Consider the following 12670-nt stretch of genomic DNA (forward strand, 5'->3'; position numbering starts at 1 on the left):
GTCATGTATGGATGTGAGAATTGGACTATAAAGAAAGCTGAGTGCCGAAGAATTGATGCTTTTGAACTGCGGTGTTGGAGAAGACTCTTGAGAGTCCATTGGACTGCAAGGAGGTTCAACCAGTCCATCCTAAAGGAGATCAGTCCTGAATACTCATTGGAAGGACTGATGCTGAGGCTGAAACTCCAATACTTTGGCCACCTGATGCAAAGAACTGACTCATTGGAAAAGACCCTGATGCTGGGAAAGATTGAAGGTAGGAGGAGAAGGGGACGACAGAGGATGAGATGGTTGGATGGCATCACTGATTCAATGCACGTGAGTTTGAGAAGACTCTGGGAAATAGTGAAGGACAGGAAAGCCAGGCATGCTGCAGTCCTTGGGGTCACAAAGAGTTGGACATGACTGAGCAACTGAACTGAACTGATCTCATAGAGTTACTATAAAAATTAAATGATAAATATTTAAAAACTTTAAACTACTTAGAACAGCACCTGGAACATAGTAAGCGCGACATTAAGTGTGTGGTGAACAAATAAATAAAATGCCATTTAACTCAACAAAATGTATATATTAAAGGAGCTGATCTGGGAATTCCCTGGTGGTCCACTTCTATGGCCTGGGTTAAGGGTTCAATTCCTGGTCGGGGAACTAAGATTCCACAAGCATTGTGGCATGGTCAAACCAACAAACAAAAAGGACTCGATCTCTCAAATGCTTGCAAGGGTTTTGGAGAAACAGGCTCTTTCAGACATTTGAAGTGGAAGAGCAATTTAATACTATTTATTAAAACTAAAAATGCATGGGGTTGCAAATAGTCAGACACAACTTAGTAACTGAACAACATCAATAACAATGACAACAATGTCTATATATTCTGGGGCCCAGGAATTCCACTTCCTGTAGCTGTCCTAGAAAATATACCTACTTGTGTGTAATGAACTTCATAAATGTATTTTCACTGCAACACAGTTTGTAATAGCAAAACCTGAAATTGACCTAAATGTTTAATAATAGGACCGTTACATTTAAGGTTGCAAATTGGTGGCCCTTAGGCTAAATTTGTCCTGCAGGTATGTTGTGCTTAGCCTGAATACTGTTTCATAATCTTGAATTAGTTGCAAATATTAAAGAATTAGATTTATGTCATAAAGATCCGGGTTTTCAAATATTCTTAAAACACTGACATTCAAGTTAACAATCCTTTGGTCTGTGTAAATAGCTACTTCTGTTTAGAACAAAACACACCTGCTCCACTTTGTCACCTTATTGTATTGTTACTTGCATATCCCCTGTAGGCAACAGAGTTTGAGACTTTGGCAGATATGTTATGGCTCCGCCAAATAATGAATTGTACATGTGAGGTAAATACAATATAGCAGCTGATTATGTAGTGGTGTAAAGGATCACCAAGACATACTCTGGGGTTAAAAAAAAAGAGCAAGCAAGAGGTAGAACCATTATGTATACAATAATGCTATTTTGGTAAACAAAAAATTATGTATTTGTATGTACACACTCGGAGAAGGCAATGGCAACCCACTCCAGTGTTCTTGCCTGGAGAATCCCAGGGACAGGGGAGCCTGGTGGGCTGCCGTCTATGGGGTCGCACAGAGTCGGACACGACTGACGCGACTTCGTAGTAGTAGTATGTACACACTACAATGTAAACTATGAAGTTCAGGGATCTTTCCATTTTAGTGTTATGTTCCCAGTGCCTAAAACAGTCCCTGGCATATTCAGTTCAGTTCAGTCGCTCAGTCATGTCTGACTCTTTGCGACCCCATGAATCATAGCACGCCAGGCCTTCCTGTCCATCACCAACTCCCGGAGTTCACTCAGACTCACGTCCATCGAGTCAGTGATGCCATCCAGCCATCTCATCCTCTGTCGTCCCCTTTTCCTCCTGCCCCCAATCCTTCCCAGCATCAGAGTCTTTTCCAATGAGTCAACTCTTCGCATGAAGTGGCCAAAGTACTGGAGTTTCAGCGTTAGCATCATTCCTTCCAAAGAAATCCCAGGGCTGATCTTCAGAATGGACTGGTTGGATCTGGGTTCTTAATACATAGTTTAAAATTTTTATTTTGGCTGCACTGGGTCTTCGTTGCAGCACACAGGCTTTCTGCAGTTGCAGTGCACTGGCCTTCTCTTATTGCAAATGGAGTACAGGCTCAGTTGACCCGCAGCATGTTGGATCTTAGTTCCCCTACCAGGGACTGAACCCACATCCTCTGCGTTGGAAGGTGGATTGTCAACCACTGGACCACCAGGGATGTCCCTCAATTTGTTGTTGTTGTTTAGTTTCTAAGCCATGTCCGACTTTTCGAGACCCCATGGACTATATAGCCTGCCAGGCTCCTCCCTCCATGGGAATTCCCAGGCAAGAATGCTGGAGTGGGTTGCCATTTCTTCTCCAGGGGATCTTCCTGACCCAGGAATAGAACTCACATCTCTTGTCTCCTGCTTGGCAGGCAGATTCTTTACCACTGAACCACCTGGGCTTCCCAGTCCCTCAATACATTATTTGTTTAATAAATACATAGAAGAGGGGGTCAGAGGATGAAATGGCTGGATGGCATCATTGATGCAATGGACATGAACTTGGGCAAACTTCAGGAGATGGTGAGGAACAGAGAGGCCTGGCGTGCTGCAGTCTATGGGGTTGCGAACAGTCGGACATGACTGGGTGACTAAACAACAATGTGTAAATGTATAAAGAGTTGTGGAAGATACACACTAAATAAGTGATTAATTATGTCAAAGTACTGAGATTTGGGAGGGGTGGTGGTCAAGGGAAGTTTTCGTTCTGTATAGTTTGACTCTTTTACAAGGAGAACACAATATAGTATTACTTGCATAAATTTAAAAAAATGAAAGAAAAGCAGTCCAGCACAATATACCCTAGTAATCAAACCAAGATTTAAAGTGAGGCCCAAATGAAACCATCTAAAGAAAAATGAATGGGGTTAAAAATAAAACTCGGTGCTTATGAGTGATGAAAGCTAATCAAAATACTTAACTACCAGCTCAGAATTAACCAGCAGGGTGATGAGCCCACAGAAAACACTGATGAAATCCAGCCACTCCGCATACTTGATGTGGCTCCATCAAGAGCCACAGACCTCCCTGGTGCTATCATATTTTCTGATTTTTGGGTTTTGTTTCTCGATTCTGTGTCCTCAAGTTCATGAATGCCTTTCACATAATGTGTCAGAAAGTGACCAGCTTGGGAAGTTTTATAAAAAGAAAAAAAAAGAAAGAAAGAAAGAAGGAAGGAAGAAGAATCAATAAGCTGGGGGTATATAGCAAAGACAGGCAAAGAGAAGCGCTTTAATGTCCATGTTTGGAGATCACAGACATTTCCCCTCAAAGGGAGGATAGGTCTGGCTCATGTTTTCAGAGGCATCGAGAATAGACCGGTCTCAGCGGATTCTGAGGTGTCAGGGCAAAGGAACACCCCACAGGAGCCTTCTCAATGCTATGTTTGGAAGCAGCTTTTCTCTCTCCAGGTTCAACTATCATTAAACAACCTTCCTTCTTATCGTCCATATTTGGAGTCAAACAATCTTCAACCACCCAGGGGCAGGATGTTCAGAGCTGTTCTGAGACAGCAGGAGCAAAGCCACTGGAAAGGTTCAGACGAGTCCAAACGGTGCAACTGGCAGAAAGCAAAGCAAACTGTTCATCACGAAACACAGTGTACGAGCGCCAAGGTGTGCCTGTCCTGGGCTGCCCCGGCCCCTGCACGGCTGGGAGCCCAGCCCTGACTGGGGTCTACTCAGATCAGCGGGTGGCTAGGTTTGCTTCACAACACCGGCGTCCTCACCCGCACCAGGCCTGGACAGTCTTTTGTAAGATTTTTGACAACGGCTCTCCAAAACTGGACCTCCAGTCGTCGGTCTGGAAGTGCCCAATCGGGAAACTAGAGACGCCTCAGAGGGAGCAGAACGCCACAGACAGCTCCGCCCCTGCGGCCTTCCGCAAGCACTTCCGCCGGAAGTCGAGCGGGCCAACAATAGCGTCGCATGTTGACGTCACGTGTCCGCCGGAAGTCTGGGGACGCGCCCTGGAGGCGCCGGCCAGGGCAAAGCTGGTTGTTGGCAGATCCCGGCGGTAAGTCAGCCTCCGCTCGGGTGTTAGGTACCCGGGCTGGCGCAGGGTCGTACGTCTCCCCGTCTGACCAGTCTTTTCCCGTTGTGTGGGGCTGCCCGGCGCCCAGACACCCTCCGTGTTCCCTCCGATCTTTCTACCCCCGCCCCCCCCGCCCTGCTTTGGCTCCTGGGGAAATGGCCGGAGCTGCTGGGATCTTCGGACGGAGTGTAGCCTCGGGAATGCCCTTCTGTTGGGTCCCCAGCGTGGGCTCCTTAAGTTTAGGGATAAATACCAAGATCCAAGTCTCTTGGGTTATTTCTTCCCGATTAGCTTTTTTGCCCTCTCGAAATCTTAAAATTCCCATTCACCCTGCGGGGGCACAACATCCTCTGACTTTCACATTCTTTCCCACTGTAGAGTCCGCCCCTGACTCCTAGTCTATTATATCGTGTGTGTTGAATTGATGTCTCTGCAGCCAGATCCAGCCTCCTAGGGGAACCATGTCTCCTGTAGCTTTGGGTGCCACTCGTTGCGCCAGGCGCACGCCGCTGCGCAAGAGGAGATGCCGTTTGAGTTCTCAGTGAATGTTCGGAGGAGGAACGCCAGAGCTGTCGGCTGAAAGCTATCCAGATAAAAGAAATATGTAGGCTGGGGACCCCGAATCACCTCGTGAGAATTACTGCTCTTTATTTCTTCTGTCTTATGTCGTGTAGAGTTTCCAGTTTGGTTATCTCAGTTGAAAGTTCTGCCCAGAATCATATCTGCCAAGGCCCAGAGTAACCGTTTCCAGTTTCTTAATATAGGCCTGCCTGTGTGTTGACTCTGGTCCCCCAGGGTGGTCCCTGATTGTTGGGGTCACTGGCCTGGAGGGTTGCTTCATAAGACGCCATTACTGATCCTGGCCCCTGACCTCCTCTGCTGGACCCTCTTTCCAATAATATTGTTAGCAGATTCTCTTGGGTACATTTCATATCAGTGTGCTATTTGAGGGAAGACCGATGCTTTCTGCATATTCTACCCCACTGATTGTGGGATTTGCAGGCAGGAAATGCCACAAGACAGACCACAGTGGTTTGATTAGGAAACTCTTGAAGGATGACCAGGTGAGTAGCCCCACTGAGAGGCAGTTCGTGCTAGAAGGCTGAAGAATTCTGTTTGAGGAGCCACTTAGGGAATCAGTGTCTGCGAATATGCGTTAGAATACATCCCTCAGTAGCAGTCACGCTCTTTGTGTTCTTTCGTAGACCCAGGATGGACTTTCTGGTTCTCTTCTTGCTCTACCTGGCTTTGGTGCTGCTTGGTTTTGTGATGATCTGCATAGGCTCGAAAACCCATTACTTGCAAGGCCTGATCAGCAGAGGAGCACAGGTAACAGTGATGATTGGAGACCACTTGAATACCACCGGTCTAAAAGGCTTGGGCTTCTCAGGGGGCGCTAGTGGTAAAGAACCTGCCTGCCAGTGCAGGAGACAAAAGAGACGCGGGTTCAACCCCTGGGTCAGGAAGATCCCTTGGAGGAGGGCATGGCAACCCATTCCAGCGTTCTTGCCTGGGAAATCCCATGGACAGAGGAGCCTGATGGGCTACAGTTCATGTGGTCACAAAGAGTTGAACATGACTGAGCACACACGCACACGCACACACACACACACACACACACACACACGAAAGGCTTGCCAGTTTTCCATCAGAACGAAAAGGTGATGCCATTTTTATTTGTTCGTTCACTTGTTCTTTTACTTATGGCAGTTGTGGTATATTCCAAAGCTATTATTCTCAAGACTGGCTGTTTCCCTGGATTTGATGCCTGTAACTGGGCATGAATGTGAGAAGTGTATGCCTGGAGGGCCCTGATGGGTGAAACTGGGGCTTGTGTGAACAGAAAGCCGAATATCAGGCTACCCACACTCCAGGGATCAGAGTGAGCAGAGTTGGGGTGAAGCGCCTTGGGAGGGAGTTGGCTGGGAGGGACCCAGGCGAATGCCCAGTGGACTCTGGGACTTCGGATTGAACGCAGGGCAGGGAAAGGTTTTGTTAGCAGTTCACATTAGCATCACCTGATCCAGCCCCTTTGCACACCCCCCTTTGCCTGAAGACCTCCAGTTGGTGCCTTGTGTGAGGTCAGGGTAGAAACAGAGGAGTGGGCATCAAAGGAAGGCCTGCTGCAGGAAGCCCTCCTCTGTTCTCACTTAGATCAGTTCTCTGCCCATAAGAAGAAACATGCCTTAATATTACCAGTATTGCAGGGTGAAAGTGAAGCATCTAATTTGTTTAGGAGTTGGGGGTGGATAGCGAGAAATGAAACTGAAGCCTTCTTTTTTGTTTTAGGTATTTTCATATATAATTCCAGAATGTCTTCAGAGAGCCATGCTAAGAGTGCTTCATTACCTCTTCCATACAAGGTATTCCTATTTCAGAGTTTGAAGTGTTAGTAGTATTTTCTATCCTGTTTAGCTTGTTAGCTGTTGCTGTCCTCTGGCTTCAGGAGGTTCCTTGTTTGTTTCCAGCGTGTTAGGGGGCACGATGCTGGAGGGATCAAGACTCCTGGGTTCAGACCCTCTACTCATGGATATCTGCCTTATATCTTTGGGGTTTCAACATACCTAATTTTAAATAGAAATATTTAAAGAAAGAGAAAATATTGACACGGATTTCTATAAAAAGAAATGTATCTAATACTGAGACCTCAATTCCCAACAAAGATGATGATGATAATTGATAAGATTTATTGAATCCTTGCTGTGTGGTAGGCAGTAGGTGAAAGGTTTCAATGATTACTCTTACTCAAGCCCAGAAGAAGTGGTGTCCCTTGGTTCACTTTCCATAGCATCAGTTCAGTTCAGTTGCTCAGTTGTGTCTGACTCTGCGACCCCATGGACTGCAGCATGCCAGGCGTCCCTGTCTGTCACCAACTCCCGGAGCTTGCTCAAACTCATGTCCATCGAGTCGGTGATGCCATCCAACCATCTCATCGTCTGTCGTCCTCTTCTCCTCCTGCCTTCAATCTTTCCCAGCATCAGGGTCTTTTCCAATGAGTCAGTTCTTCACATCAGGTGGCCACAGTATTGAAGTTTCAGCTTCAGCATCAGTCCTTCCAATGAATATTCAGGACTGAGCTCCTTTAGGATGGACTGGTTGGATCTCCTTGCAGTCCAAGGGACTCTCAAGAGTCTTCTCCAACACCACAGTTCAAAAGCATCAATTCTTCAGCACTCAGATTTCTTTATAGTCCAATTCTCGCATCCATACATGACTCCTGGAAAAACCATAGCTTTGACTAGACGGACCTTTGTTGGCAAAGTAATGTCTCTGCTTTTGAATACGCTGTCCAGGTTGGTCATAGCTTTTCCTCCAAGCAGTAAGCATCTTTTAATTCCATAGCATGCACCAGTTTTCACGGGAAGCCCCTGTGACAAGCCATCTACCTGTTTCTTTCAGAAACTACACCTTTGTTGTCCTGCATCTCATCCTGCAAGGGATGGTTTATACCGAGTACACCTGGGAAATTTTCGGCCTCTGTCAACAGCTGGAGTTCTCTTTGTATTACCTTTTTCTGCCTTATCTGCTGCTGATTGTAAACCTGCTTTTTTTCACCCTAAGTTGTGTAACCAACCCTGGTAAGTTGAGGCTCTTAGTATAGAAACTGGTGACAGCTCAACTGTCAGACTCGTTGACAGTATTACAAACAAGTAGTGATCCTTCTCAGGGCTTTGCAGAAGAGTTGGTATGTAAGGTGTGCATGAACTTTCAGGTTTGTGTGTTTTAAATTGTATTTATTTATTTATGGCAGTGCGGAGTCTCTGGTGCTACTCGGGCTCTTCTCTCGTGATGAGTGAGGACTCCTCTTCGTCATGGTGCGCGGGCTTCTCTTGTTGCTGAGCACAGGCTCTAGGGCCCGTGGGCATCAGTGGTTGCGGTTCCTGGGCTCTAGAGCACAGGCTCAATAGTTGTGGTGCACGGGCTTTGTTGCCTTTGAGGCATGTAGGATCTTCCCAGACCAGGGATCGAACCCGTGTCTCCTGCACTGGCAGGCATATTCTTTACTGAGTTGCCAGGGAAGCCTGATCTTTCCGTTTGAGTGTTTTCTAATTTTATTTTTGTCCTTTTTCACGCACACAGGTGTGCTTTCTTTTTTTTTTTAACTTTATTTTTTGCTTCTTTGCCTCACAGATTATTTAAAACTATTTAAAAATTGCGATACACTTTTATTTTTTGACACTTTCACTTAATTGTATTATGTACAGAGCTTTCAGTCTGTATGATACATTTTCTTTTAAAATGGTTAGTGATATTTGCATTATGCCCAGGTATGTGGTCAGTTTCTATAAATAATCCATGTTTTCTTAAAGAGTATATATCGTCTAGTTCTTAGATACAGGCAACTGTTTAAGCCCATTAGATGAAGATGTTAAGTATGTTGAGATCTTTTATATTCGTACTAAGTTTTTTTGATTGATTACTCAGAGAGTATGTGATCTCATTCTAATGGTAGGTTTGACAGATTTTTTTCTTCACATATTTTGAAGCTGTTAAATATTTATGTGTGTATAATAGTTATATATACTCAGGAGTATTTAAGTTTAGAATTAGTATTATCTCTGGATTCTTTTTTCTAAATGAGCCTCTCTGTTACTAGTAATGCACTGTTCTCAAGGCTCCTCTGTCTGATATTATTACACTGTTTTTTGCTGGATACTTGCTGGGTATTTTTTTTATTTTAACTTCTATTTTTGAAAGACTAAAGGTGCACTAACTAATGAATAGATAAAATGAGATATACCTCTTCAGTGGAATGTTACTCAGCCATAAGGAGGAATAAGTACTTATACATGCTGTAACGTGGAAAAACCTTGAAAACATTATGCTCACTGAAAGAAGCCAGGTAAAAAAAGACCACATATTGTATGATTCTGTTTATAGGAGGTGTTCAAGAAAGGCAAATCCATAGAGACAGAAAGTAGATTAGTGGTTGCCAGGGGCTGTGGGACTAGAGAGAAGTGAAGAGTGACTGTTAAAGGGTTTCTTGTTGGGGTGATGCAAATGTTCTAACGCTGCTTGTGATGGTTGTGCAACTCTGTGAGTGTAAAAACCACCGAATGGCACACTACAAACAAGTCAGTTGGTTTTATGAACTGTATCTCAATAAAGCTGTTAATTTAAAAAATAAATTATTTGGAATACTAAACATAGCAATGTTGGTTGTATTTTGCCAGGACAGATTGCTTGAACACCCAGTCGACTGTGTAGCTCAAAACTGACAACCTGTGCTTCCTTTTTTCAGGCACTATAACAAAAGCAAATGAGTTACTGTTCCTTCAAGTTTATGAATTCGATGAAGTGATGTTCCCAAAGAACGTGAGGTGCCCTACTTGTGATTTAAGGAAACCGGCGCGGTCCAAGCACTGCGGTAAGTCTGGCCTTGACCCTCCAGCTCCGCCCTCGCCCAGCAGACAAGTGGGTTCTATCTGTCAGAGAATGTTACATACGTCTAGAAGTGGCCACTGCCGGTAGGGACCTGATCATGGTTTCTTTAACATACCTGGGGGTGAAGCCTTGTGTTCTCGTGAGCAGCCTTCAGCTCTGGGTCCGACAGCTTGTCCTTGTTGGCTGGGCTTGCTGCCCAAGAGATGCTTCTGTGGGATGTTGCGTTTGCTGACTTGAGTCCTGGCAGAGCCTACTCTCTTAAGGCATGCCCGAGATACCGGATCGCTGCTGTCCAACAGAAGCGTCCTGTGAACAGCGTAGGGGATTTTAAATTTTCCAGTAGCCGCATTGCAAAAGTAAACAAGAAATGGACAAAATTAATATGTGTTTCATTTAACCTAACATACCTAAAACGCCATCTTAACGTGTGATCAATAGAAAAAATAAAAATATCACTCGTGGATTGTTTATGTTCCCTTTTCATACTAATTCCTTGGAATTCATTGTGTTTTTTACATCACTGGTACCTCTCAGTCAGTAAACATCAATTTTTTATTGGACATTCTTGATGTGTATTTAGAGTTCTTAAAATTCATAGTTGGAAGAACTGATTCATATACCCAAGCTCTTCTAGACATTGGTAATAGTTTTTCAGTGACTGAGTCAGTACCAAAACGTCCTTTTCCTTTAATATCCACATCTACATTGACGTGATGGTTCATCTTTATCCAAAAAACTGATGTGACTTTTAAGCGGAAGCATCAGTTTTAAAATTATATCTAAATAAAGTGAGTTCACTAAGTACTGTGTCACCTCAGTGTTAACTCACATTGAACTCAAAGGAGCATCGCATAAATTGGAAAACAAGTGTGAATTTATCACTGTCAACAAGTATTCCTTCAGGTGGTTCTTGTAGCCGTGTTTCAAGGCCTCGGTCCCCACACGTGGCTACTGCATTGGCCCCTGTATTTACACCGCGGTTCTGAAAACGTGGCGGCAGCTGCCGTTTCCCCCAGCCTTCAGCGCTCGTGTCCGTGTGTCGCGTTCTCGGGAGGTGTGCCTGCTGTTGTTACCAAGGATCGACGCAGGGTTGTGGCTCCCCTGTTGCTGTGCAGGTGTGTGTAACCGGTGTGTGCACCGGTTTGACCATCACTGTGTGTGGGTGAACAACTGCATCGGGGCCTGGAACACCCGGTACTTCCTCTCCTACCTCTTCACGCTGACGGCCTCGGCTGCCACCATGGCCGTGGTGAGCACCGTGTTCCTGGTCCGGCTGGTGGTGATGTCAGACGTGTACCTGCAGACCTACGTCGATGACCTCGGCCACTTGCAGGTTGTCGACACTGTCTTTCTTGTTCAGGTAACTGCATTGCGGGCTGTTTGCAGAACAGCCACTGCAGTCAAGGTGGTCTTCTGTCCATCACTGCAGACGCTCGGTGGTACCCCTGATCCCCACAGCCTCTTCCCCACATCCCTAACGCCCAGCTCCCACCCACCTGTCCTGTCTATCATTACGTTATTTCGTGATTGTTACCTCCATGGAACCCCACAGTAGCAGTTTGGGGTTGGTTTTTTCCACTCACCACAGTTTCTTTGAGATCCATCCAGGTGTTTCCGTGTATCAGTAGTTCATTCCTTCTTACTGCCACACCATATTCTATGGTGTGGATGGGTCAGTTTAATCAGTTACCCTTTGAGGGACATTTGGATAATTTCCAGTTTTGGACTGTTACTGATGAGGCTGCTATGAACTTCCATTTATAAGCTGCTGTATGAAAAATAGGTATTCAGTGTGATTGTGGATTGTATGATAAGTCCATTTTAGGGTGTTTTTGTGTGTGTGTTATGCTCTCTATTTATCTATTTGATACTAGGATAACACATTATAACTATAGGAGGTGACTGATGTGTTAACTAACATTACTGTGATCGTTTCACCAGTATAATATAGATAATCATTATGTTGTATATTACATTGTTACACCTTAAACTTTCACAATGTTATTTGTCAGTTATCTCTCTATAAAGCTAGGAGTGAAAAGAAAATTTGAACTATATTGGACAAAAATAAAATATAAACTGGAAATTATTCCTCTCCCAACAATTTCACTCTCCAGAGGCAAACGCCTTTATAGTTTGTTGTTTATTTCAGGCTTTTTCCCCCCTGAATCTGTTTTATATAGCCATACACCTTCACAGAGTTAGCTTTATTTTTACACAAACAGGATTCCATGGTGATTTTTGCATTTTGTCTTTCTCATTGGGCAATATATTTCCAGCATCTTTTCCAAATTAATGCACAAACATTGACCTCACTTTAATGGCTCCTTATTGTTCCATAGCGTAACTATCCCAGAGTTTTGTTCTACCTCCTGGATGGACATTTAACCTGTTTCTTTTGGGAAGAGGGGCTGATGTTACAGTGAATACCCTTATACATGTATTTCTGTGGTCATATTGTTTTCAGAGAGAGACTGATCTGTCTGTCTGGACTTTGTGTTGATGTATGAACTAAGATCTGCATTTATTTTTATTTTCTGCATAGCCACCTGGCATAACACCATTTCCCGAGTGTCCTTCCCCTTTTCCTCAATGTATGCACTCCGTTTATCCCATATGACGTTCTTACACACACCAGGATTTCCTCCTGGGCTGTCTGTGCCATTTGTGTTTCTGATTGTCTTCAGTGGGTCAGAGATTGGGGAGCTGGGGAGGCAGCTCCGCCATGTGTGTGGACAAGACCCTGGCTGGTGGGGTGACCCTGACTTGGGTCACAGCCTGGCTGTCTAACGTGATGCTTCTTTGTCCCCAGTACCTGTTCCTGACCTTCCCAAGGATCGTCTTCCTGGTGGGCTTTGTCATGGTGCTGAGCTTCCTCCTGGGGGGCTATCTGTGCTTCTGTCTGTACCTGGCCGCCACCAACCAGACCACTAACGAGTGGTACAAAGGCGACCGAGCCTGGTGCCAGCACTGTCCCCACGTGGCCAGGCCCCCAGCAGCAGAGCCCCAGGCCTACCGGAACATCCACTCGCATGGGCTTTGGAGCAACCTTCGGGAGATCTTTCTACCTGCTACTGCATGTTACGAGAGAAAGGAGAAATAGGGCTGGGAAGAGTGCTGCTGCCTTTCAAATACAGTTACATTTATTTATACA

General features: G+C 45.0%; 1 protein-coding gene across 2 annotated transcripts; it reads left to right on the top strand.

The window, feature by feature from the left end:
• Positions 1–3643: 3643 nt before the first annotated feature.
• On the top strand, positions 3644–12670 carry ZDHHC4 (zinc finger, DHHC-type containing 4). 2 transcript variants are annotated; one of them, XM_010845762.1, is made up of 8 exons: positions 3644–4113; positions 4568–4761; positions 5337–5460; positions 6421–6494; positions 7531–7709; positions 9374–9499; positions 10632–10876; positions 12329–12670. In XM_010845762.1, exons 3-8 carry the CDS (start codon positions 5344–5346, stop codon positions 12617–12619), a joined length of 1032 nt encoding a protein of 343 aa, XP_010844064.1. In that variant the 5' UTR covers positions 3644–4113; positions 4568–4761; positions 5337–5343; the 3' UTR covers positions 12620–12670. The 2 variants fall into 2 exon arrangements, with proteins under 2 accessions (XP_010844064.1, XP_010844063.1); XM_010845761.1 differs by having other exon boundaries at positions 4028–4113; positions 4568–4735.

Source organism: Bison bison, unplaced genomic scaffold (assembly GCF_000754665.1).
Source record: "Bison bison bison isolate TAMUID 2011002044 unplaced genomic scaffold, Bison_UMD1.0 scf7180017864223, whole genome shotgun sequence".
Classification (NCBI taxonomy): Eukaryota; Metazoa; Chordata; class Mammalia; order Artiodactyla; family Bovidae; genus Bison; species Bison bison.

What these genes read in the sequence shown, in the direction of transcription:
- ZDHHC4 (XM_010845761.1), top strand. Translation starts at nt 4,677, where the DNA reads ATGTTCGGAGGAGGAACGCCAGAGCTGTCGGCTGAAAGCTATCCAGAT. An exon ending in TATCCAGATAAAAGAAATAT is followed by an intron (nt 4,736 to 5,336) that starts GTAGGCTGGGGA and finishes GTTCTTTCGTAG; the next exon opens with ACCCAGGATGGACTTTCTGG. An exon ending in AAGTTGTGTAACCAACCCTG is followed by an intron (nt 7,710 to 9,373) that starts GTAAGTTGAGGC and finishes TCCTTTTTTCAG; the next exon opens with GCACTATAACAAAAGCAAAT.